Genomic DNA, 26,644 nt, shown 5'->3' with positions numbered 1-26,644 from the left:
CTTTCAAACAAGATCAAGGTCAGGTGTGACCCACGGAGATCCTGAGCAGAAAATGAATCTGACTCAAAGGCCTGCTGTTTTACTTCTCAAAGGCATTTCTTTAATGCCATTTAAAAAGATTTTTTTTTTTTTTTTGAGAGATAGAGAGTGAGCCGAGGAGGGGCAGAGAGAGAGAGAAGGAGAAAGAATCCCAAGCAGGCTCTGCACTGTCAGCACAGAAATCAAGAGTCGGAGGTTCACTGACTGAGCCACCCAGCGCCCCTGATGTTTATTTTCGATAGCGTATGTTTCCTGTACAAATTTCAATAGGAATAAAAAAAGTATACGGTGAAAAGGCTGTTTCTCTCCAGCCCTCTGCACTTGGACATCTTTTGAGGCAGTCCCTGCTAACACGTCCCTTTCAACTTTGGAAACAAACTTACAGATTTTCTCTGTCCCCGTGCACAAATGAGTAGCACACTTTACACACGATTCTGCCCCTTGATTTTTCTTACACATTTTAGAGCTCTTTCCATACCGGCACACACAGAGCACCCTTCCCCTTCCGAGCTGCTTACATGATTCAGTGGAATGGATGCAGCGTGATCTAACTCTCCTTGTGGGTGGACATATTAAAAATAATGCTGTGCATCTGAAATTGCACAAGCTTGCCTGTCGGGGGGTGGGAGGACCGCTGGAGAAGGGCCGGCTGGGCCAAAGGGCGTGTCCATAGCCAACGTCAATCCACGCCACCAACCGCCCACAGCAATGTCGACATCCAATTTAGGCTCCTACCAGAGACTGCCTGCCGCCCGTCCCCTACACCTTCACCAAAAGGCATGGTGAGGGCCGATGGTTTTCATCTGGGGCCCCTAACATAAGATTTTAAAGACCAGGGCGCCTGGGTGGCTCAGTCGGTTAAGCAACCCATTCCGGCTCAGGTCATGTTCTCTCTCGGGTCCTTGAGTTCTAGCCCCGCATCAGGCTCTCGGCTGCTCTCTGCGCAGGCAGCACAGAGCCTGCTTTGGATCATCTGTCTTCCTCTCTCTCTGCCCTTCCCCCCACCTCAAACATCAGCAAATAAAAAAGCGGGGGAGGGGGGACAGTTAAAAAAGAGACCCGACCAACCGAACCCTCCTGTCCCGCCTCCCCGACAGGGCGTACCCAGAGCGCACCCGGGCCGCCCACGCGGGCACTCCGGGCGCACCCCGGCCCGGCCAAGGTGCCCTTGCGGGTACGGCGGCACAGACCCTCGGGCGGCCGCCACCGACCGTCACCTCCGCGCCAGAGGACTGCGGCGGCCGGGGCTGAGCCAGCGCCAGCCAATCCCCGGCCGGCCCCGGCCGTTTTACGGCAGCAGGTCCCAGCCAATCCGCGCCGCCGCCTCCCGCCCTGCGCCCTCCCATAGGCCGAGCGCCCGGCGGCGCGGCGCGGCCGTAAGGCGGAGCCGGCTGTCGTGACGCGGGCCCCGGGGGCGGGGGCGGCGTTCCCGCTGTTCGCTGGACTGGGTGTCATTGGGCTCCGAGGAGCGGCGGCCGGGGCACTGCGGGGTGTCTGGTGTCGGGCACGGCCATGGCGGGCGCGCTGGTGCGGAAAGCGGCGGACTATGTCCGGAGCAAGGACTTTCGGGACTACCTCATGAGGTGACGAGTCCCCCGGGCCAGACCTCCGGAACCCCCGAGGGCTCCCGGAGGTCGGGGTTGACGCCGCCCGGGACGCGGGGGCCACTAGGGCGCGGGGGCCGGGCGGCGGGGCCAGCGGGGGTAGGGGGCAGCGGGGCGGGCTCCGGGTAGCGCCGAGGACCCTGGCCCCTGGCGCGGTTTCCTGGCCGGATGTCGCCTCTCGGCACCTGCGGGGCAGCTGGGCGCCCAGGTGTGGGGCTGGGAGGGGCCGGCGGGAGGCGCCGGGAGAGCGTGCGCGCGTCCAGGACGCGGGCGCTGCTGCAGGTGCGCTGCAGGTGCGCGCGATCGCCCCTCCTGGAGTCCCCGCGATCACTTGTGCCGGGTCCCGCGCGCCTTTCCGTTTTCCGGCTTCGGAGGACTTTCAGTCTGAGCGGGGAAGGGAATCCAATCTCAAATATTTTTATGCACGAGTATTCTGACGGCCAAAGTAAAGCAGCGCGTCTTCAAGGACAAGCTTTTCCTTATTCGATTTTCCCTTCACTCTTCCTTTCCAGTTAGAAACGAAGGGCATTTGCGGGTGAAAGGGCCCAAGACACACTTTCTACATTCTATTTCCATCTCGAGTCTTGAGACTCTTGCCTTTATTTCAGAATATGTAGTATAACTTTACAGCCTTCATATATTATTATATTATATTACATTACATTACATTACATTATATCAACCAGGTATTAAAGATTTTTAATTTTTTTTAAAGTAATCTCTACACCCAAGGCGGGACTTGAATTCACAACTCCTGAGGTCAAGAGTTGCAGGCGCTACCCACCGAGCCAATCTAGTGCCCCTGAAACAGTTTTAAATACTTTATTTAGGAGTTTAAGTTTTGGTTTTCCTGTCTTGTGATTTTAAAACCTAGGTGTTGGGCTATGTTTTGTTTTGTTTTGTTTTGTTTTGTTTTGTTTTGGGGGGGGGGGAGAGAATCCCAAGCAGGCTCCACGCTGGGTGAGCAGCTGGACCTGGGGCTCAGTCCCACCACCCTGAGATTCTGACCTGCGCCGAAATCGAGAGTCCCATGCTTGACGGAGTGAGCCATCCAGGCACCCCTGTTTTGTTTTGTTTTGTTTTGTTTTGTTTTGTTTTTGTTTTGGTTTTGTTTTGTTTTCCAATGGTGAATAGCATGCTGAAGAGGCTAAGTGAGGACCACTGAGGACAAATGAGTCCTGTAACCATCCAAAAGGTACAGCGCGAGGGCAACTGAACCTCTGCCAATGTGAAAAGAATTCCTTTTTAAGTCCTGAACTCTGCAAACACTGTTCACTTGTAATTTTACAGAGCAGCAGGGTGAGAGGTACGATTCAGTCTCTCCTGTGATGAATTTGGAAACAAGCTTCACTCCCGGCTCTCCAGTTAGGAAGTTTCTGTACTTGAGTAGGACGGTGATCAATGAGGACAGATGTTTAGTGCTGTGGAGCTGGGTGGTTTATCAGAGGAACGTGTTGGGGAAATCTGAGCAAGCAGTCCTGCGAGGGTCAGTTCTCAGCCCTGCGGTTAAGTTTCTCTTGGAATGTTACCTTTTTACTACTGTCTTCTGCTTTGGATAATGGGCCTTCCTGATCATTAGGTACAGCAGAGGATAAAATTGTATGGAATAATTGAGAACAAAGTGGTCACACCTTATTCATTTAAGAAAAAATATTGATTTTTAGGTAACGTCCTATTACCTAAGAATAGTTTGTTAGATTTATTTTCGGGGCTCCTGGGTGGCTCAGTCAGTTTAGCGTCCAACTTTAGCTCAGGTCATGATCTCCCAGTTCGTGGGTTCGAGCCCCACAACAGGCTCAGTGCTGACAGCTCAGAGCCTGGAGCCTGCTCTTGACTCTTTGTCTCCCTCTCTCTGCCCCTCCCCTACTCGTGCTCTATCTCTCTCAAAAATAAACATTAAAAAAATGTTTTTTAAATACATTTTCAAGGAAGTGAGCCCTGCTTTTCTACTTATTTCTATTCTTATTTTTACTATTTTCTATTTCTGTCTTTTTTTTCCTAGCAGTTAGGTTTCCCAGAGCCGGACTTTTTAACTCAATATTTTGATATGGTTTAACCTTTCTTCCTAAGATTAACTTCATGTGGTTTACTGTGTGTATACTTTTTCCAGTGTTACTTTGAGTTAAGTCTTGACTAAATGAGGAAGAGAGTGGCAGTGCCCGGGGAAGAGTGCTGTCTCCTGGGGCAGCAGACGGAACAGTGACTCCTGCTCAAGGGATCCCCAGCAAATCCAATCCCAGTGGGCCTCGGTTACCTGCCTGTGAAATGGGTTTAATGATCATGCTGTTTCTGGTTGGGTTGTTGAGAACATTAAACTGGATGAGGGATGTGAAAATAAATACTCAGACTCCCAATCACCATGCAATTCATAATTTATATTCCGCTGTGTGTGTGTGTGTGTGTGTGTGTGTGTGTGTGTGATCAGAAACACTCTATACTGTTCTGGAAAAGGTTAAAATCTTGTGAAGCTCTGTGATCCTGACCTGAAATGACTTCTGTGAACTGACTGGATGGAGCGAGATGCCAGGCTGGCTGTGTTTGCCCTGCTGCGGCTGTTGGCAGCAGTGGGTTTCATGCCCCCCACGGCCGGGGGTGGAGGGCCGCTGAAGGGCTGGTATCAGAACTCTCACCAGGCGATCTTTCCTTGAGCTTTTTCTCCTAGAAAGAGAACCTGCTCCCCCTACAACTTACAGGGGAAAGCTCTCCCTGTGTGTTCTCCCAAGCTGCTGTGCTTTGCAAATGAGAATTAAGCCCAAGGAAGAAAACCTCATCACCTCTCTCTTCCATCAGAAATGAGGGTCTGCACATTCTCACCTCCGCAGTGACTTTGCACTCCCTACCAGCGGAAGATCTGGATCCTTACGACCTACTGAGGGGAGACAGAGGTCTTCTAAACTAAAGCTGTTCCTGAATTTTTTTTTTAATGTTGTATTTATTTTTGGGAGAGAGTGCAAGTGGGGGAGAGGCAGAGTGAGAAAGGGACAGAGGATCTGAAGCAGGCTCCGTGCTCACAGCACAGAGCCCAGTGCGGGGCTCGAACTCAAGAACGACGAGATACGACCTGAGCTGAAGTCAGACGCTCAACCAACTGAGCCACCCAGGCGCCCCATAAAAATTATTTTAATAACACAGTTGAGTGTTTCAGCAAAAATATAAAATCCTATTTCATACAGATTATAAAATTCTGTCTGTCACATTGTATGAGTAAGATTGAAATGTCTTTCTTACTAATGTGGATTTCCAAGTGTATTTTAAAATGTTCATTTTTTTGCACCAAGCAACAGAAGTTAAGGAATAGGTTGTAGCCATAGCAAGAGTGTGGACTTTGATTGGATATAGAGTGGAAAAAAATGAAAGGCATTACGAGGACGTTTAAGTAGGGTCTTTTTTTTTTTTTAATGTTTTTATTTTTAAGGGAGAGAGAGACAGAGCATGAGCAGAGGAGGCGCAGAGAGTGAGAGGGAGACACAGAATCCGAAGCAGGCTCCAGGCTCTGAGCTGTCAGCACAGGGTCCGACGCGGGGCTCGAACTCACAGACTGTGAGATCATGACCTGAGCCGAAGTCAGACGCTTAACCAACTAAGCATCCTAGGCACCCCTAAGTAGGGTCTTAATATTAAGTAATTACTGACAGCTTTCGTCAGATGTGATTTATGGTAACGTCAGACCCAAGTGATGAGTTTGAACAGTGAGTTAGAATCCTGGCGCCCGTCATTTTTAGCTGTGTGGTCCTGGACAATTACTTATCTTTTGTGCTTTGGTAGCTGTTTGACAATATAGTATCCTGCTTGGCAAAAGTACGTGACCCATTTATTCTTTATTATTATGCCATGTTGAATCCTCTGGGTTCTGATACTCTTTTTTTGGTGCCTTCTGTCTCTTCTCCGGCTGATTTTCTTACCCTAACGAGGATCTTGAATCAAGAACTTCCTGGATCTCTGTTATCTTTTTTTTTTTTTTAAAGTAATTGCCAAAGTGGGTCTTGAACTCACAACCTGAGATCAAGAGTCGTGTGCCCTACCAACTGGAGCTGGACAGGCACCCCTGTCTTTTTTTTTTTAACTTTTAAAAATTTTCTCATATACCTTCTTGATGGAGTAAAAGAAATTGCTTTTTGTTTTTCCTTTCTTCATTCTTGCTCCTGAATTTTGGCTAAGAAGAATGAATTAAGATTGAACAAGTAAATTCTGAGGTGTAAGGCATATGCTTTAATGATTGAGTCAGTGACGGTCTGTGCAGATTTATTCTAGAGATTTACCCCCTTTCCTGAGAGAGGTGGATGGATGGATGGATGGATACACACACACACATCTGTGTGTGTGTGCGTGTGTGTGTGTGTGTGTGTGTGTGTGTGTGTGTGTATACGTATATAGGGAGACACAGGATCTGAAGCAGGTTCCAGGCCCAGCTGTCAGCACAGAGCCCGACACGGGGCTCGAACCCACAAACCGTGAGATCATGACCTGAGCCGAAGTCGGACGTTCAACCGACTGAGCCACCCAGGTGGCCCTTGACGTATTTTTAAATGGTACCGAGTTTAACGTTCAGAAAAAAAAATCACTGGAAAGTTTTTACTATTCATTCAACAAAGACTTTTTGAGTGCGTGGCAAATGCTGGGCACTGTTTGACGTTCCAGAGTTTTAGAAGTGAACAGAATGTAAAATTACTTGCCTGTCTTTAGGGGCTTTCTTTCTGGCAATAACCTGTTCCTAACGGCGAGCTCGCCGTTGCCGGAGCTGTGCGTCACCGCATCTCTCTCCTGCTTGTCCTTTCCAGAGAAACGCCCCTGTTCAGCCTGTGCCGTCCAGCCTGACGGCCGTGAGCGCTTTCGCTGTGGCCACAGTCCAAATGGGGTGCACCCTGAATGTCTACATGCACCGGATCTCAGGAGCTTAGTACAAAAAAAGAATGTAAAATAGCCCATTCATAAGTTTCTCTCGATTACGTGTTCAGATTAAGATATTTCCGGTACGTCAGAATGAACTTAATAAAATCGACTTCTTTTGTTTTACTTTTGTGAACGTGGCTTCTGGAAATCTTAAAATTAATGTGTGGCTGCTGCTAGTCACTTGCATCACGTTTCTGCGGGACAGCTTCGCTCTGAGGCTTCAGCATTAGACCGTGTCGTGAAACGGAGGTCAACGCTGTTGCTGGGATTACCCCCACGTCTCAGGGATTGAAGAGTGTGCTTGCTCACCTGTGGCTCTGCTGTGGGAACCGGAGCAAAGTGGGAGGTCGCAGGAACCTGGAGGAACAGACGTCTTTCAAAGCAGCTGATCTCTCTCTCTCTTTTTTTTTTTTTTCCATGTCTCTTGTCTGCGCCTTGGTGACTCCTCACCAAATAGTACGGTAAGAAAATTGTTCTGCTTCATTTCAGGCTTTTGCAGACTTTCTGCACTAAGAGAGGTATGGATGGCAGGCCCGGCCTCCTTTGCTTGAGATAGCGTATCCAGCCACCGTGCCTGGTGGCTCTCCCGGTGTCCCCCTGGGTGACCTGGTCCACTCTAGGCGCTAACCCCTGGCAGGACCAGTGCCTCGACTGCTGAGCTGATGGGCGTGGGCCAAACACGTATTTCCAAACAGGGAAGTGACACCTAGAGGCGTGTACTAGGCGAAGGATGCGTTACTGACTTTCCAAGGCTAGATCTCTTAGTGAACAAGTATTCAAATTATTTTTACCTTTCATGTTCTTTTTAAGAAACAGTGTTCATAATCGAGTGTGTAGATAGCCTTCGACTTGCAGCGCTCTGCCTCACGCTTAAGTCCTCGCACCAGAATTTGTAATCCCATCATTTGTGCGGACAACCCCAGGGCTGCTGGGGGTGTGGGATTTCTGCCCTGGTCTTGTCCGTGGCCCTAGCCGTGAGGGAAGACTCCTGTGTGCCCGGTGGGGGAAGCCCCTCCTAGGCAAAGTCTGCAGGCTGTTCCAGCCCGGAGGCTGTGCGTGATAAAGTAGATACTGGGCCACCACGCAGTGCGGAGCTGTGGAAAGATTAACTAGAAAAAGATGAAACTAGACCAAAGTGGAGAAAGGCCTGGTCAAGAAAGGAGGAAAGGAAGACACTGGGGTGGTAGCTGGAAAATGAAGGGACTCCCAGGAAAAGGACAGGTGGAGAAGGGAGGAAGATGGAGACGGAAGGCTGGGGGCCCTCCGTCACCAGGCGTCTGGGATGGAGGGGAGAGAAGGGACAGCGGCCACCCGTCATCCAGGTACTGGAAGTTAAGGTTCTAGAGGTGTGTCTCACCCAGATAACATCCGGTCTAAAGACAAGAGGACTAGTTAGCCGCCCAGAACCCCGGAGATCGTTTGCACCCGCTGTGTCTAGTTTGCGGGGTCCTGACTCTGTTGTAGACTGTCAGTGCCTAGCGTCCCGGCCCCGCGGGAGCTCTGATGCGTCACCACTGTTTCAGACCTAGCATGCGAAGTAAGCACTGCAAAATGCTCTCCTGTCCGGCCAGGTGTCATTCTCCTCTATTTTTCTTGGATTTCCCTGGTCTCCCGCTGCTTATGGGAGTTTGGGTTTTAATGACTCCTGGTCAGTGTCAGAAACGGATTCAGCAGCCTGAATTTGTCTTAAATGCTCCAGCGGGCAGCACTGCACAGATTACTGCTTAATATTCTGAAAACTAAGAAGGGTGTTTAATGACGTGTGGTTTCTTTCATATTTTAAAGTACTGAAAATTGCACATTCATAAAACAATTTTTAATGTGCTGGAAAAGCCAGCAGCCAGTTTTATCAAATTGGGTGCCGCTGCTGTTAAACACGGGCAACTTCTTGGTTCCGGGGCGGCCGTGGTCACAGTGTGGCACGTAGGCGGGGTCTTTGCCATCAAGAGTAGTTTCCAACCTTAATTTCCTAGGATCTGGCAGTTCTGAGTGCGGGTTTCCAGGCTCTCTGACCTTAATCTAGTTCACACGAGCTGAAAAGCAGGTTCTCCCCTCTTAGGGTACTTTCTTCAGAAAAAATACCCAATTTAGGATCTGCATGGTAAGAGATAGTGACAGATCTCTTAATGAGCATTTGAAGGGGGAGGGGGGCTGATAGATTTAAACATTACCTTGCAGAGGATAGTTGTAATGAGGTTTAAGTTGTGCCAGGAGGGCATGGGGTGAGAAGTTAATCGGATTGAAAGTTCTCTGGGCGGGGCATTCGGTTCCCTGGTGGGAAGCTGCCAGATATTTTCTGCCTCTGGGCTCGCCTTTGAAGAGCGGCCCATTTCTGGGCTGACCCTGGAACAGTCAGGGCCCAGATGTTAACCGGCCTGCAGGCCGTGCACACGATGGTGAAGACCTGTCCTCACGCGTTTCCGTTATCTGCGTTATCACTTAACGGAGGGCCGCAGCTGTTCACGCCCGCCTTACCCTTTTCCTCTTCCCTTTCCCTCCTCTCATTTCTGTAGCACTTCTGGGGCCCTGTAGCCAACTGGGGTCTTCCCATTGCTGCCATCAATGACATGAAAAAGTCTCCAGAGATTATCAGTGGGCGGATGACATTTGGTAAGGATGCGGCTGAACAGTTGGGGGGACTTCACGCATAGAATCACGCGGAATATGGCTCCCACGCTCCGCTGTTTGCAAGCGACCTGTAGAGCGACACGGCGTTGGAACGGCGTTGCTTGTCCGTGGGGAGGAAAAAGCAGAGTTGTTTTGAAATATTTATCTAGAAAGTGTTGGGGTCCTGTGTGCCTTTCAGATGGGCACGCAACTAAAAACTGTCCTCTCTAACCTCTCTTTGGAGGAAGTGCCTTTAAGCGTATTTGGAGCCCTGCTACTTGTCCTTAAGGTGTTGTTGCGGGATTAAGTAGCAGTTCTTCCAGACGGTGGGCCATAAACAGTTCTGAGGGGACAGGAAGTGGTCTGAGCTACTGGCCACTGCAGCCAACAGACCCGTCCTTAGAGTGTTTAGTAAGTAAGGCACCAAGCGGCAGAGTAAAATGTAGGATGAGCTTTCCATTCACGGAAGCATTTAGGCAGTGACGTTCTTCATCTGCCACGAGTTTTAGCAGGAGAGATTCTTGTTCCGATTAAGGTGATTGAGCCCCGACCTCCGAGCACGCAGCTCGGGGTCTGCCGAGCCGTAAGTCATTGCCTCGCTTTGATGTTTCTGGCAGCTCTCTGCTGTTACTCCTTGACGTTCATGAGATTTGCCTACAAGGTGCAGCCTCGAAACTGGCTTCTCTTCGCCTGCCACGCCACAAACGAAGTCGCCCAGCTCATTCAGGGGAGTCGCCTTATCAAATACGAGTAAGCCCCTTCCGGTCTCATCACTTCCGTTTTGAGAAATTACGGAGAACGAAACTCAAATCTGGAGGCGTCGGGGGCACCGGGCGTGAGTGTGTGCAGAGATGATGCGTTAGCTGTGGGGGAAGCTGGACTCTGAGCAAAAATACGCTGTTGAAAAAAAAAAATATGCTGCTGAATTGAAAACAGTGAGTGCACTGCAGGTTTGCTTATTAAAGCGTGCAAATTGACAGGAAGTAGGATATTGCTGTTTTCATAACATTTTCGGTTTTAATAAATGTAAAGGTGTCTTCTCAAAGTCATCCAAGTTCTTGGAGGCCCCAGTGAAATTTGTCTCAAACTGAATTTTTCTTTGTGTTTATTTCCAGGATGACTAAAAAGGCATCAGCGTAACAAGGGAAAATGAAAAACCAGCTGTTGGAAGGGAAGCTATGCCGCTGCTGAGTCAGTCCGCCTCACGATAGGCTCGCTAAGGAAAACAGGCTGGCTACTATTTTTACTAACCAGTTTTTCTAGAAATAGCTGAGAGTCCCGAAGCAACTCTCTGCTGCCTTACAAGTACCGAATATTTCACTTCTCTTCGTAAAGAGTAGCTCAAAATATGCAATCAATTTAGTAATTCCCGATGATGGTTTTATCTGCGGTAATATGGATAGTACCTGTTAGAATTTACTTAATGAAAAACCGAAGAGAACATCGTTTGTAATTATTAGCATTTAAGTACTCAGAATTCTTAACTGTAATGACCACGAGACCGACGGCTGGCCACATACTCCAATCTCATTGCCAATGTTTTGAAAAAGTGTGTATTTCCGTGCAGTGTGTATATTGAGCTGCTGGAACTTAATGGCAATAAACGATTTAAATATTTGTCAAATGAGTGTGATATTAAGTATCTTGCTGGGCTAAAAAACCGCAGAACCAGAATGTCCCTGGAAAGAGCGTTGTGCGTAGAGTGGCGCTCCTGGAAAACGAGGAAGGCGGCCGGGGGACGGCGAGCTGGACGGCCGGTGTCGGGAAGGCGCCGACGGTCACTCAGGACGCGCTCTTTCCTCCGGGCGGCGTTAGAAAGTGCACCCACGGGTGGCACCTGGAGCAGGCCGTGGGGTGGCTGATGTCGAGCCGAGCCGTGCCCCCGAGAGCCGTCGGGTGACAGCCCACAGCAGACAGGCACGTGTCCCCAGCTCTGCGGGCACCCGAGCAGGGGAGCCCATGGCTCAGGAGCCGCTCCGGGGAGTCGGCTGGGTAGGGGGAGGCCACAGCGCTAACCCGTCCCCACGGATGGCGGCACCGCTTTCTGTGGCAAAGAGCGGCAGGCGGATCGGAGTCATTTCTCGCTGTCACTCTCTTTAAAGGCGCGAGACCGTGGGCAGAGCGTTCTCACCTGTGCTCCTGTTTCCCTTCTGGAGGCGAGGGGGCGCCGCCTCCGGGGTGCCCTCAGGCCCGTTGCTCTGCACTTGACCCGAGCGGGGGTCGGGCGAGAGGACCCAGCGACGAGAGCCCGGACTGGCTTAGCGAAGCGAGAGCGCCAGGTTCCAGTTGTGCAGGTAACGTCGCTTGTGAGAACCCCAGAGCGCAGGGTGTGGAAAGTGCCAGCTGGAACCTGCCTGGGGCTTCCGGCCGCCCTCCGGTGCCAGCCACCGCTGGCGTTCTGGTTTGGGATCTTCTTCTTTTAAAAAAGGTTTTGTTTCAATTTTATTTATTTACAGAGAGCACGCACACACGCGGGGGAGGGTCACAGAGAAGGCGTGACAGAATCCCAAGCAGGGGATGCAACATCATTGCAGAGCCCGATGTGGGACCCGAACCCACAAACTGTGACATCGTGACCCGAGCCGAGATCAAGAGTCGGACGCCCAACCCACCGCGCCCCTAGGCGCCCCTGGGATCTTCCTCTTTCTTTTGTCCCTTGCGGTTCTCGTCCGCCCGTCTCACGTGCTACTGGGGAACAAGGGCCTTTCCCGCCTCTGAAGGGACGGCTGTCCCGAGAGCCTCGGGGATCGTGGTGCAGACACTGCAGACCTGTGAGCAGGCTGCCTCAGTGGGCCTCCCCATACACCTGAGAAGGCAGGCAGGGGCCAGCACGGTCCCTTCTCCAGCAGGTGTTCCTGACGTGAGACAGAAACCTGCAGGGGCGTCTGGGCGGCTCAGGTCACGATCTCAATGGCTCGTAGGTTCAAGACTCACGTCGGGCTCTGTGCTGACAGCACAGAGCCTGCTTGGGATTCTCTCTCTCTCTCTCTCTCTCTCTCTCTCTCTCTCTCTCTCAAAAATAGACAAATACATTAAAAAGAAACCTGCAGATGGACACAGAGGAACACATGGGATGAAGGTCCATGCAGACGATGCAGAAGTTGCATGAGGAGGGGGTACTGGGTGCCCTAGGGGAGCAGGGAGGTCCACCATCCTGGGGAAAGGAGCGAGGGACCAGGAGGGGACACTGATCCTGTCCCTGGCTCCCTCAGAGGGTCTGAAGCTCCCAGCCATCTGCCTTCTCTGCGCAGGGCCGAGCGCTTGCGGGTCGGAGGGAGGGTACGGGCGAGCCCAGAAGGCGTGAAGCGTTCCACCGCGGGGGTCTGGGTCCTGATCTCACCCAGATCAACGCCGACGTGAGAAAGTACGTTCCAGAGCAGAATTCCTTTGTGTTTTTGTTCTTGTTGTTTTCAAGCTTCTTGGTTGCTTTAAAATGACCAGTAGCAGAAAGGACACTTCCCACAAGTGGGCGTCCAGGTCGTCGGTGATCCTTGTCAGGAGAAGACCGACCGGTTAGCCGTCACTCTGCTCTCGGGCAGTGGCAGCCTTCCAGGCGGCAAGGACTCCGAGGCCTGGGCCGGCTCCCGCCCGTACTGCTTTCCTCCTGGGGACTGGCACGGCTCTGCCTCCTAGGGACGTTTGCGGGATATTCTCACGAAAGGTGGCGTCGGGTCCGTGCCCAGGGCCGTGTGTGGTGGAGACACTGCTGGTGACGTTTGTACAGTCACCACAACACGAGTCAGCCCTCCAAGTGGTAGTGGCCCCACGAGAAAACGCAGAGACAGGACGGGGTTGAAGCAAAACTCGGTTACCTGAAAAAGCCCAGAAATACACGCTCAGAATGTCTAATGCCTGCACGTGACCATCTCTAAAGGTAACACACAAGGGCTCCCGAGTACTTTTCATTTTCCGGTAGCAGAATACACGGATGCACGTGTGCTGTCACCAACCTCCAAGGTGAGGCTGGCACCAGCTGTCCGTGCTCACGTGCTGTGGTGGCTTCAGGCATCTCCCTTCTTGCTGTGACCACCCCGTGGGGCGGAGGTGACCATCGTCAAGCGCTTCCTGACTGCGCGCCACAGACAGCGGGGGTCCTGGCGCGGCGGCTCAGGGCGAGAACGGCCACTGCCAGCTTGAGGAAACCGGACCCTCAACGGCCTTTTGTTTCCTAATCCTTCCTCCGCAGGCGGCTGGCACCGTGCCCTCGGCCACACACGCCCGCCAGGCTGGGCGGACCCAGGCTGGGCTCGTTCGTCTCCGTCCTCTTCCACTTGGACCTTGGCTTCCCAGGTGCGTGGCGGGGTCCGTCTGGATGGCGTGTTTACACGCTAGTGAGAAAGTGAGCGTGGGCCCTGGCATGTCGACATTGTATCACTTGGAAGTCACTTGGATGGCCTCAGAGATAATGGCCACATCATCTAAAGCAAAGCCCGAGTTACCTGGCACCGGAGCCCTTGAGGGAGAGCAGCGGCAGGGGTCTGAGCAGAAAGGGGTCGCTCCAGGCAGGAAAACCCCCAGAAAGCCCCGGCCTCACTGTCAGCCCCCAGGCACCTGCTGAGAGCTGAGCTGAGCCGGGCGGGCCCACAGCACTCCCAGGGTTTTGCTGGTTTGGGTGGAGGTGACAGGAACTGCGGGAGGGTGGCACGAGGAGGATGAGCCCCTGGCAGCTTGACTACGAAAGGACACAGCTGCTTTACCTACGGGCACAGCAAGTGATGTTCCTTGGCCCGTTAGCCAACATCCGCCATATTCCTAACGAACCTGGCGGAACTGCTTTCAGGGGCTCTGGAAGGTCTGTCTGCGGCAGATGGGACCATATCGCAGCCCCGCCTGGACATTCCCACCGAAACCAACAGGTGCGTGGTGCTGGTTAAATGGTGGTTTTCTATTTCTGTTTATCAGCAGGACGCTCACTTACAAACACAGCCCTAACTGAAACGGCAGGATACGTGCTCCACTCTTTCCTTTCTCACTCAATTTTATTTTATTAAAAAAAAAAATTTTATGTTTATTTATTTCTGAGACAGAGAGAGACAGAGCATGAGTGAGGGAGGGGCAGAGAGGGGGAGACACAGAATCCGAAGCAGGCTCCAGGCTCCGAGCTGTCAGCACAGAGCCCCACGCGGGGCTCGAACCCAGACCGTGAGATCATGCCCTGAGCCGAAGTCAGACGCTTAACCCACTGAGCCACCCAGGCGCCCTGAGTTCACTGCCGTTGCTCAGGTTTGTTTTAAAGGTGAAGGCTTTTGCAGTTCTTGGAGCTGATAGTTCTGAGGACGTGGTAGCTTTGGGCCTGTTTTCTCAGTGCGGGAAATCGGGGGTCAGCCTGCGAGCGCACTTCGAGGTGACAGGCCCATCTGAGCAATGTGATCTCTACGAGCGCAGTAGCCACGTGGGGAGGAAGGGGGCACGCGTGCCCAGGGCGTGCTCGCGGAGTCGCTTGCCTGAAGTGCTCTGCCCCGGGCTCTGATCCGTTTCTGTCCGCCAGAGGCAGAGACGCACCCTTCCCTGGGCTGACCCTTCCCCAGGCTGACAGCCAAGTGCGGCCAAAAGTGGTGTCACTGTGACAGTGGTCTTGGGTTTTTTTGTTTGTATTTTTAAGTACACAACTATAGTCCTTAAAAGGTCTTAAATACAGGGGCGCCTGGATGGCTCAGCCGGTTGAGCGACCGACTTCGGCCCACGTGTTCGTGGGTTCGTGGGACTCTGTGCTGACCGCTGGGAGCCTGGAGCCTGCTTCGGATGCTGTGTTTCCCTCTCTCCCTACCCCTCCCCTGCTCCTGCTCTCTCTCCATCTCTCAAAAAGAAATAAATGTTAAAAAAATTTTTTTTTGAAAAGGTTTGATTCTGTCCATCTCCCTAGAATCTCCCAGAGCAAGGTTAAACGGACTCCCACGAAGTCAGGAGGCTGTTCAGAGAGAATTGTTCGGATTTACACGACGTGAGCCTCGGTGCGGAAGTACATAGCCTGGTCCATGGAAACTGTGGGTGCCACGGGCATTTACGGACAGAAGTCAGAAAGGGCGGGCACGAGGTAGAACTTTCACATTGGGACGAGAGTAGACAGTTGAACTGTGTAGGTCGGTGACAGCACTAGAAACGAAGTAGGAAAAGGTAGAGTTGACTTGTTTGGGCCAGAACTCATCAGTCGTCACAGTGACACTGCTTTTGGCCACACTTGGGCGTCAGCCCGGGGAAGGGTCGGCCCGAGGCCACTGCAAGGCTAACGTGGGCGGTAGGGAGCTTCACCGCAGCGTTTGCTTTTGGCTGAGAGAAACGTGTCAGAGCCCAGGGCAGAGCACTCAGGCAGACGATCCGGGAGCACGCCCTGGGCACGCGTGGCCCCTTCCTCCCCAGTGGCTGAGGCACTTTGCACAGAACAGAGAAAACGGAGACTATCAACACAGTAATAGAGCGGTCAGCGGACCCAGTCTTTCAAGTTCTTCTGCATTTCAGTTCAACCACACTCCACTTCCTCCTAAAAGCCTTTCTAATTAAGAATTATATAACTTAGGGGCGCCTGGTTTGTGGGTTCGAGCCCCGCGTCGGGCTCTGTGCTGGCAGCTCGGAGACTGGAGCTTTCTCTTGATTGTTTGTCTCCCTCTTTCTCTGCCCCTCCCCTGCTCATTCTCTCTCTCAATCTCTCTCTCTCTCTTTCTCAGAAATAAATATTTTTTTAAATTTTTTAAAAGAATCCTAACTTGATGATATTCTGTCGTAGTTTGCAGAAGTTGCTGCACAGAGTAAGTCTTTTTTTTTTTTTTTTTTTTTTTCAACGTTTATTTATTTTTGGGACAGAGAAAGACAGAGCATGAACGGGGGAGGGGCAGAGAGAGAGGGAGACACAGAATCGGAAACAGGCTCCAGGCTCTGAGCCATCAGCCCAGAGCCTGACGCGGGGCTCGAACTCCCGGACCGCGAGATCGTGACCTGGCTGAAGTCGGACGCTTAACCGACTGCGCCACCCAGGCGCCCCCAGAGTAAGTCTTTAAAAACGCCTGGGGTGTGTCAGACCTGAGGGGCGAGGAAGGCATCTCAGCAAGTGCTTTTTCTAGACTGATCCGAAAGCCCTCTGGTTCAATGAGGTGATGTCTCAGTAAATAGAAGGCTTACAATGTTTTTAAAGCAGTCTGAAAAATGCTGGACACGTAAGGGAGAACTCTGCCAATTTCATTATTTTCTTTTAATATTTATTTTGGGGACAGCACAAGCAGGGGAGGGGCAGAGAGAGGGGGGACCAGGATCGGAAGCAGGCTCTGCACCGACAGGCTGACAGCAGGAGCCGACGCGGGACTCGAACTCATGACCACAAGGTCCTGACCTGAGCCGAAATCGGATGCTCACCCAACTGAGCCACCCAGGTGCCCCTGCAAATTTCATTTAAGACTTAAAGGTCTTCCTTTTCGTCTGGAAAGGAGACTTAGACAAGCCCTCCAGGGAACTGTTTTTCCGTGTTGATGTCTCAGGGTAGGCGTGACATCTTGGGTCTATCTGGGTCACCCGGCCGACAGGCAGTTCCGAAATCTCTGTGGTTGGATGGCAGGCTCCCTGGGGGATCATGGGGAGTGAATGTTTGTCATAAACCGAGGCCCAGAAGGATTCAAACAGCCTTCGCGTATTTTCGGAAGTTCCCAAACTTCCTGTTTATCGGCTCTGCCTCCCGAGGCGCCTCCCCGGTGCCAGGCAGGTGCCAACCGGGCGCTCCCACGCCCTGCTTCCCTCTGGAGGCGAGCGTCCCCAGGCGGGCTCTCCTAGAGCATCTGCCTCCCTGGCCCATGCAGCTCCTGCCTGAAAACAGCATGTGGTCTGGCAGCAGCCGCCAGGCAGGGAGCTGGCAGGGACCCTGGGGCCGGCTCTCTCGTCCTCCCCATCCAGGGCGCGGGTCACAGGCTGGCCCGGGACACACGCCCCGTCTCCGCGCTCCTCCCGTTCCACACCACCCTGTGACTGACCTCACAGCCCGTAGTCAACCCTCTTCTGCTTACGCTGGCCAGAGCACGTGGTGTCCACAATTAAGGACTCGACCGACCTCGCACAGGAGCACGACTTCTTCCTCCCCGTGTCCGCCATTCCCGATGAGAAATTAGCAGAGGCCACGGGCATCTGGAAATACTTTTACAGTTACTAGAATGCAATGCCTTCTTAGGGAAGACCAGAGGCCCCGGGCCCAGAGACTCTTCTCCATGCCTTAGCTCCTGCAAGTGCTCAAAACTTAAAGCGTGCCGCAGACACAAGACAGAATGCCTCCTTAAAAGCTGCAGTGATAAATCTCAAGTGGACTGAATGGCTCCTGTTGGCAGGATAAGTGTGTCTGCGCCTTTGGCTACAATAAAAGCCTGAGGGATTAGGGCGGAACTCACTGGAACGTAGATGGGGGGAGGGAGGAGAGAAGGAGGGAGTGGTTCAAGCATAAAGAACGCACAGAAGGCCAAGCAGGGATGACAGAAAAACCTCACGTGGGGGTAGTATAGCAAAGCCCAAGAATATCGATGCAAAAGGAAAGTTCTAAAACCTTCCAGAGAAAAGGAATAGACCATCTATAAATAGGATGACTAAACCTATGAATAAATAAACCACGTGTCTTAGTTTACCTACAACCTTCCCGGTTTGTACCTCCCGTCCAAGCTTAATTATTAGTAGCGTCCCGCTCACTCAAAAGTGTCCTGGTTAAATGACGAATTATTTCTTCACTCTACCTACCAAGGGCTAAAAAGATTGATAAATGCTATGCGAGGATAATGGAATATAATCCTTGTAATGTGTTAAAAGGAAAGTTCTGAGTGTTAAATTTTCATCCAAATTGTCATTCAGATGTGAGAGTATAATATACGTTTTCTCACTCACATAAAGCCTCAAACAATTGCCACACGTGGGAAATGCTCTTGAAGGAAGCACTCGGGTCAGAGAAGAAAGGAATCCAGGAGATTGTTCCAGAGACATGGGATTCAGGGTGATCAGACAGCTACGGACAGTCCATTACAGGATCACAGCAAAACAGACTGTGTCTACCACACCGGTTCTGTGGACAGACAACCATGGAGCGGAAGGGACCTCTGGCCTCGAGACAGCGAGGGCCTGAGGCTCGTAGCCCGACACCCGGTGAGGAATTACCTCCTGTCGACAGCAACGCATGTGAGCTGGAGGGTGGTCCTCCCTCAGCCCAGCCTTCAAGTGAGACCGCGGCCCTGCCCTCCGGCCTGTCTGCAGCCTCGCAGGGGAGACCCTTGCCGATGGCCGGGCCACGCTGCTCACAGACTCTTGACCACAGATGCCGTGTGATAGTCAATGGTCGCTGTTTTAAGCTACCACATCTGGAGACATTTGTTGCACAGCAGTACAGAACTTACAAGTCCATCAACTGCAAGTTATGTATATACGTGCATTAGGTTAATCATCACAGCATTGGGGCTCCTGGGTGGCTCAGTCGGTTGAGCATCCGACTGCGGCTCAGGTCGTGATCTCGCAGTTTGTGGGTTCGAGACCCGTGTTGGGCTCCGTGCTGACAGCTCAGGGCCTGGAGCCTGCTTCGGATTCTGTGTCTCCCTCTCTCTGCCCCTCCTCCACTTGCACTCTGTCTCTCTCTTTCTTAAAAATGAATAAACATTAAAGAAGATTTTTAAAAATCATTACAGCATTGTTTTGTATTGAAAAATTATAGAAAGAGTCGTAGTCATTGAGAAAACTTTGAAACATAACATAGTACTTGGCTGTTGTAACAAAAAAGAGAGAGGGGCACCTGGATGGCTCACTTGGTTAAACGTCCGACTTTGGCTCAGGTCAGGCTCTCACAGATTTGTGAGTTCGAGCCCCAGGTCAGGCTCTGTGCTGACAGCTCGGAGCCTGGAACCTGCTTTGGATTCTGTGTCTCCCTTTCTCTCTGTCCCTCCCCCACTCACTCTCTGTCTCTCTTTCTCTCAAAAATAAACATGTTTGGGGCGCCTGGGTGGCGCAGTCGGTTAAGCCTCCGACTTCAGCCAGGTCACGATCTCGCGGTCAGTGGGTTCGAGCCCCGCGTCAGGCTCTGGGCTGATGGCTCAGAGCCTGGAGCCTGTTTCCAATTCTGTGTCTCCCTCTCTCTCTGCTCCTCCCCCGTTCATGCTCTGTCTCTCTCTGTCCCTAAAATAAATAAATGTTGAAAAAAAAATTTAAAAAAAAAAAATAAATAAATAAACATGTTTAATCATTTTTGAAAGACAGAGACAGAGCACAAGTAGGGGTGGGGCGGAGAGAGAAGGGGACACAGAATCTGAAGCAGGTTCCAGGCTCCGAGCCGTCAGCACAGGGCGCGATGCGGGGCTCGAACTCACGAACCGCGAGATCATGACCTGAGCCGAAGTCAGACGCTCAACCGACTGAGCCACCCAGGCACCCCTAAAAAATTTTTTTGAAAAGAGAGCTGAAGGGTGGGGGGAGAGAAAAGTCTCTAAGAACTGATATTGTCTGATTTCAGGATGTATTGTTAAGTGAAAAAAGCCAACACGCCATCCTCGTGGAAGAAAGAAGGCCGTGGGACAGATACATGCATCTGATCTTTTCTTTAAAAGAAGTACAAGCATAAACCAGGAATTAATGCGGTAACTTACCTGCAGGGGGTGGGGGGGGGGTGGGGAGGACGGCAGGAGGGGGACGGAAAGGAGGAAAAGAGGCTGAGTGTGCTTGGGTACGGTCCTGTTAGAACAACTCTCCCCATAATAAATACTTCAGATCAGCCGGGCCGTGGGGGACCCCATTTGGGGTAGCACTAAATGGCCCTCCGTGCACATGGGTGAACCACATAACCGCATTGGGGTGGGGGGGAGAAAATAACTCACCTGTATCTGTTTGGAGCACGGTGTACCGACTGCACATTGTGAAGCTGCACACAAATCCTGTACTCTCATTGGGAAATGTGTTTTCCACCAGGGTGAGGGCAAGAAATTCTGAAACGATGCGGCGTTGAATCTAGCAAATACCTAGCTATGCTGTGGTTTCTTATTTGCAGAACAGATGACGCAAATAAGGCAAGGTGGGAGGCATAAGAAAGAGCTCATGATGTGAGTGTATACATCTATATATGTATTTATCGTGTATTATATATTATGCATATAAACGTAATCTATGTACATACACACACACACACGTACACGTGTATCCGATTCCCCCCGCTCAGGTGGCCTAGAGGCCAGGTCCCCCAGGGGTAATGTGCACACCCAGAACTCGGCCAGACATCCGTTCATAAATATGAATTTCCAGGAAAAGAAACCGGGGCTCCCTGGTAAACGGTGGACTCCAGGTGGGGTGGGGAAACGCACGATGAGTCCGGCACATCTTCTGGTGCCAGAAATGAAGGAAGCCCTCAAAAAACGATGAGGGCATATTGAAGGAACGCGAGAGCCGGCTTGCGGCGCTCCCAGTCTGGGAAAATCTGAGCAACAAAACCAGTAACGATGGCAATTCCTAACTCATAGAGTAAAATAAAGACCCAGAAGTCCACAGTCCTATAACTGAATAACGAACAGAATGAATAAGTGAACACACACACGGACGCATGCGTACACGGGGGAGGAGGGGCCGCTCTTCCTTAGAATGCCCCAAGATAGATTTTAAAACAGTTTTTAATGTTTATTTTTGAGAGAGACAGAGCACGAGCGGGGGAGGGGCAGAGAGAGAGGGAGACACAGAATCGGAAGCGGGCTCCAGGCTCCGAGCTGTCAGCCCAGGGCCCGAGGCGGGCTCGAACTCACGGACCGCGAGATCGTGACCTGAGCCGAAGTGGGACGCCTAACGGACTGAGCCGCCCAGGCGCCCAATACTTGTCATAAGACAAGTATTGAGTGGCTGATGGAAGTTTCCGGTAGGCAGCGCCAGTCGTAATGGGCGTGGGCCACAATCATCATTGATGGTAAATTCAAGGCGAAATGATAGTCACACCGTCGGTAAATCTCCTCACAGGTGCCATCGGTCACAGAGGGGACAACAGCAAGGCTCCAGTGAAGGACTCTGGCGGATGGCCCCCGACCCAAGGGATCCAAGTCAGCCGTATCTGTAACGAGATTTCTGCACACCCCGCTTGCGGGCGGGACGCGCCAAGGAGCCCGCAGGCGCCACTCTTGCCAAAGGCCCGACGTCAGCCGAATCATGGGGAAATCCCAGATCGTCCCCCAAACAAGGGGCAGGTACAAAATCACGGGCCACTAATCTGCAAAAGCGTTAAGGGTGTGAAACATCAGGACTGAAAAGCCGCCCCAGGCTGGAGACCCCGGGCCGAACAGAAGGTGGAGGCCAGGCCCGCACCTGCGCGCGGGCGGGACAGCCGCAGAGGTCGAGCGCCACCTGCAGATTAGCGGGCGGTACTGCATCAGCGTTCGCTTCCTGGTCCAGAAGGTCACGTTAGGCAATGAGGGGAAAGGCAGAAGCAAACTCTACTTACGTTTGCGACATTTGGGGGAGGCCAAAACTATTCCGAAAGGAGCCATCCTGCAGGACAAAGGGGAGCTACTCCTAGCAAGATGGCCTTGCGGTAACGATCGTATGCTACACGCTTCAGGTGCTCTAGGCCCTTTGCAGGTCTTATGTCCCCCCTTCCACATAAGGACAGCGGATACAGAAGGGGAACCAGCATGTCAGATCACTCACACAGCACGGCTTCAGGGTTGGAACCCAGCTCTTCCAGAAGCTACCGGCTAACCCCTAAGCAATGCTCTGAATGGCAGTTCCCAGTTTTTATCGTGGACCATTCGCCAAATCGACAAGTTCTGCCGTGGTGACTGCCACGGCCACCGCGCTAGCTGGGATGCTGGTCTCAGCCCAGGTCCGAGAGAGCAGTGCACATGCTGGGGGTTTGCCGTGGTGGGGGCCAGAGCTGGTGGCCAAGAAGGAATTCTTGAGACATCTTCGGTGCAGAAAGGTGATTTTATTAGAGCATGGGGACAGGACCCGTGGGCAGGAAGAGCCGGCCCAGGATCATGAGGAGAGACTATGCTATGCTATGGGGCTGTGCCGTGGGGCTGGGGGAGGTAAAGTCCAGGGGAAGTTTCCAGTGAGACTTTCATAGGCTAAGGAAGACTCACAGGCTGTGGAGGCCTAGCTATTGTCAAGCTAAGGTTGGCCAAGCATTAACGTTAAGACTGCAGGGAGTTCCTGGAGAAACGTTACTCTCTGCCTGCCTCAGGTATTTGCCAATGGGCTGTGGGTTATTAGGAAAGGTAATTTTACCTGCCATGTCCTTCTGCCTTTCTTCCCCACATCCCAAGCATCCGTCATACAGCAGGCATCCCTAACCAGAACTCAGAGGACACCAACTAGTCAGGGAAAAGAACTGTCATCTGTCAAAGCAGCACAGCCAGGATGGAGACGTCCTTCCACAAAGCCTTTGACACAGAATTGTTCCCCGGGGGGGGGGGGTTCTGCTCTTCCTCCGGCCACAGAGAAGAGTAATAAAGGAGGTGGAGGCTTCTGAATATGAGAGAGAGAGGGAAAGAGAGAAACGTGGGAGGGAAGGAAGGAGAGGAGGGGAGGGGTGAGAAAGAAGGAGAGGGAGAAAGAGAGAAAGAAAGGATGGAAGGAAAGAGGGAGGGAGGAAAGAGGAAGGAAGGAGGAAAGAAGGAGAAAGGAGGAAGGAAGGAAGGAAGGAGGAAGGGAAGAAGGAAGGAAGGAAGGAAGGAAGGAAGGAAGGGAAGAAGGAAGGAAGGGGGGAGGAAGGGAGAGGAGAAGGGAGGGAGAGAGGAAGGAAGGAACAAGGGAGGGAGGGAGGGAGGAAGGAGGGAAGAAGGGAATGGAGGGAGGAAGGAAGGATAAAATCTCCTACGCCATCCACCTGTCTGCAGGGATAACTCCACTGTCCTCCTCTGTCAGTTGAGGCCTCTCAGGGACACTGGCCCGTGCGGGAAGGGACCTCCCTGGGCTTCCAACGAGCCGGCGGCAGCTGAACAGCGCAGACAAGGGACAGATTTGCCCTTTCCCCAGGTCAGAGACTATTTTGTGGCTGCGTGACGCCATCTTGTGGCCTCACAAGACTGGAAAGCTGAGGTCACGCGTGATCCATCGATCACGTCCAGCTACTCGTTGTTGTAAAAAGTATACAGACACCTTTCCAAACACGTACGCCCTCCTATTGGAGTATCTGTCTTTTCTACTAACGCATCTATGAGAATGGAGGGCAGAGAGCTCGCAGACATGTCAGGTGCGGGGTCCGGGCCAAGTGCAGGGGTGGGGGAGGGGGAGCAAAGACCGAGGGAAGGTGCTGAGATTGTACCACCTGCAATTTTGTTGCGCCCAACCCCGTCGCAAGAGCGATTAAGTGACCCTGATGCAAAAAGCAAGAGTCGACCCCGTACCTCGCTTCCGCCTCCTTAGCTGTATGAATGGGAAAGGCAGCTGGGCAGCTCGGAGGCTGTTCCCACCGGGGATGACTCCTGAGAACTGGTCCTCTCCGCCTCCCACCCAGGCCCACCGACACGGGTTCTGGAGTCATTTGCCCACCTCCCAACCAGCAAAAACACTGCAAAGTGGGCGCCTGGGTGGCTCAGTCGGTTGAGCGTCCCACTTCGGCTCGGGTCACGATCTCCTAGTTTGTGGGTTCGAGCCCCGCGCGGGGCTCTGTGCTGAGAGCTCGGAGCCTGGATGGAGCCTGCTTCCAATTCTCTCTCTCTCTCTCTCTCTGCCCCTCCTCCGCTCGTGCTCTCTCTCAAAAATAAATAAACATTAAAAAAATTTTCTTTTTAAGCAAACAGAACAAAACAATCCACACACAATCACAGAAGTGAGTGACCACGCTGGCACACAGGTGGGGGTTTATCCAACGACGGGTTTATCGAAAGCATCATTCGCTGCTGGACCACGTGACACGAGGCAGGCGTCGTTCTGAGATCCCCACTTGTCCCGTTTAATCCTTGCAACATTCCCGGGATGTCAGTTCTATTATGATCCCCAATTTACCGAGAAGAAAACAGGATAATGGACTGGACCGCTCATGTTTAAGGACAGTCGGATTCAAAGACGGACGGCCCCCAGCATTGTAACAAGCGGTTGCTAAGCTGTCCCTGAAGTAACTTCCTGGCCTCCAGCCTCAGCTTCAAGAACGTGCAGGCTGCTGGTATATGTCCGTCCACGCTTTTTGTCCCCAGCACTTGCCACAGAAGCCCCACATGCCCCTTGCAAGTCCCCCAGGCGGTTGATCAAGCTTTCTGGCCACGCGCATCTCCCCGGCCCCAGCCCAAGGCCCCAGCCCGAGTCGGGGCAGTTGCCGACCTCGTCTTAGCTCCCACACTGACCTCACAGGGGGCAGCGCCACGGTGCTCCCTGTCCTCTGTCCTGGGTCACTAGGCTGTCCCCTCTCACCTGTAAACTTGGATGAGCCACCTGAAGCCGGTCGAGCTTCTCTCTAGAACCTGCCAGAGGCTGCTCCCAGAGCATCATGGGCGGATGCAGAAATGAGGGCCTGGACCTCCCCCTCCAGGTAGGCGGCCTCTATAGGCCAGAAGACTTTGGGGTGGCTATTTGTAGTCCAGTGCCCCTCTGCCCACCTCGGCCCCGCCACCTTCCCCCGGGTGCCGGTCCTGCGTCCTGCTTGCCTGTGTCCTGTGGAACCCAACTGGGGCAGGCTGGAAGGACCTGGCCCGTTTGTAGGGGCGTCCCAGGCGGGCGTGAAGGCCGAGGGGCCATCACCTGCCTTCCATGGGTCACTTGGGCACCGGCACGGGACACGGGTTAGAGCAGAGGAGCCAGAGAGACGGAGAAAGCAGGAGATGAAACCAATTTTGAACTAAGATCTGTTCGTACGAGAATCCACTTCCTGAATAAGATAGCCCTGGCATCTCCCTTTCTGGGAGCATCCGTGGAGACACCAGGGGGGTCCAGCGCCTGTCCCACTTTCCCCGTGCGGATTTCCCACCTGGGGGTCCTGTGAGCAGGAGGCTCTCACGCGTAAGGCCGGCAGGCTCCGGAGACTGCATTTCGCACAAGCTTCCAGGTGCCAACCGGGGGGCCATCGGGGCCACAGTCTCAGTAGCAAGGGTCTAATGGGCGACGTGAGAACCCAGTGCACGCCGGGTCGCTTCTGTCCGTCCCCGTGAAATCTTATTTCGAAATTTAACTTGTAAATTCTTTGAGGACGAGGTGATACCTTTTTCTTCCCCGGAGTACCGAGTACACGGCAAACGCGTGTTAATCCACTAGCCCCTTGAAGGCAAGACGGTGTCATTCGTGACGAGGCCGAGACTTGGTCTTGCCGACCCGCACTTTTCCTCTACAGATTGCATCCTGGTCAGCTCCAGCGCAGTTACCAGGGAAACACGTGTGACTCGTAGGTGCAGTATTAAAGTCGCATTTCCGAGAACTAATAGGGATATTAGCAAATGGACCAGGAGAAATAAACGAACGAAATGCCAAGTATATTTTTGGTTTGAAGCAACCAACATCCAACACTTGTTTAGAGCTGGCTCATTCATTCCAAGCGTGAGTCCCGGACCCCTGTTTTCATGGACCACAAATGAGTTTCGCGACGGCCTCAAAAGAACATTAGTAAGTGGCCAGCAGCTACGCTTGGCCAGGACCACAACAGGGATTTTCTGTCTCACAACACCAGCTGTTGTCAGAGAGAGAAAGCAAGGAGCAGAGTTCTGTTCTTAGGGTACGAGGTTCCCTCTCCCGAGAGATGGGATTTAGGGAAGCCATTTTCCCTTATCAGGGATCGAGGTGTAAAAACTTCTTGGAAAGATATAGTGCCTGCTAGGCATTAAAAAGTCATCCTGTGTCTTTATATTTTTATTTTTAATTTATTTAAAAAAATTTTTTAATGTTTGTTTATTTTTGAGACAGAGAGAGACAGAGCATGAACGGGCAGAGAGAAAGGGAGACACAGAATTGGAAGCAGGCTCCAGGCTTCGAGCTGTCGGCACAGAGCCCGACGCGGGGCTCAAACTCACGGACCGCGAGATCATGACCTGAGCCGAAGTCGGACGCTCAGCCGACTGAGCCACCCGGGCGCCCCTACATTTATTTATTTTTGAGAGACAGAGAGAGACAGCGTGAGCAGAGGCAGGGCAGAGAGAGAGGGAGACACAGAATCGGAAGCAGGCTCCAGGCTCTAAGCTGTCAGCACAGAGCCTGACGTGAGGCTCGAACTCATGACCCCCAAATCCAGAGTCATAGGCTCTTCCGACTGAGCCAGCCAGCTGCCCCACAGAGCAGGACATTTTCAACAAAGAGCAGATCCTTGGGGAAAACATTTCAGTCACTCACCGTTCGGTGATTTACGTGGCTCAGCAAATGACAGAGAACAGGAGTGTCACGGCAAACCTGGCGTCGCTGGACATCAGCAAAGATTCTGGGTCTCCTGCTCAGTAATGGAGTGACGCTCCCCGAGCGCCCACAGTAGAGGAAATGCCTGGTTTATTTGGGCCATTCGAATACGCATTAGCTCTGCAGGGAGAGCTACGGAATTACAGAGGCGCCTCGGTGGCTGATGTCCCGCCCACTCGCTCATCATAGACAAAGGGCCACCCACTGGGCCGCTTCCCTGCCCT

General features: G+C 52.5%; 1 protein-coding gene and 2 long non-coding RNA genes across 3 annotated transcripts; 2 read left to right on the top strand and 1 right to left on the bottom strand.

Annotated features, from left to right (window-relative positions):
- The first annotated feature begins 1,434 nt into the window (after window positions 1–1,434).
- On the top strand, window positions 1,435–10,764 carry MPC1 (mitochondrial pyruvate carrier 1). The gene is made up of 5 exons (XM_086708302.1): window positions 1,435–1,622; window positions 6,991–7,051; window positions 9,047–9,143; window positions 9,758–9,890; window positions 10,256–10,764. Exons 1-5 carry the CDS (start codon window positions 1,552–1,554, stop codon window positions 10,278–10,280), a joined length of 387 nt encoding a protein of 128 aa, XP_086564428.1. The 5' UTR covers window positions 1,435–1,551; the 3' UTR covers window positions 10,281–10,764.
- Window positions 9,763–26,644, bottom strand: LOC147581367 (uncharacterized). The gene is made up of 2 exons (XR_015251726.1): window positions 26,361–26,644; window positions 9,763–10,037 (listed from the first exon to the last, which is right to left on the bottom strand). It is a non-coding gene; the product is annotated as an uncharacterized LOC147581367 (long non-coding RNA).
- LOC147581368 (uncharacterized) lies at window positions 12,582–21,148 on the top strand. The gene is made up of 3 exons (XR_015251725.1): window positions 12,582–13,996; window positions 19,591–19,714; window positions 21,072–21,148. It is a non-coding gene; the product is annotated as an uncharacterized LOC147581368 (long non-coding RNA).

This window comes from Puma concolor, chromosome B2 (assembly GCF_028749965.1).
Source record: "Puma concolor isolate L17-30 chromosome B2, mPumCon1.1.hap2, whole genome shotgun sequence".
NCBI classification, from domain to species: domain Eukaryota; kingdom Metazoa; phylum Chordata; class Mammalia; order Carnivora; family Felidae; genus Puma; species Puma concolor.
The sequence above is the reverse complement of the archived record's forward strand: the minus strand, read 5'-3'. Positions and strand labels throughout refer to the sequence as shown.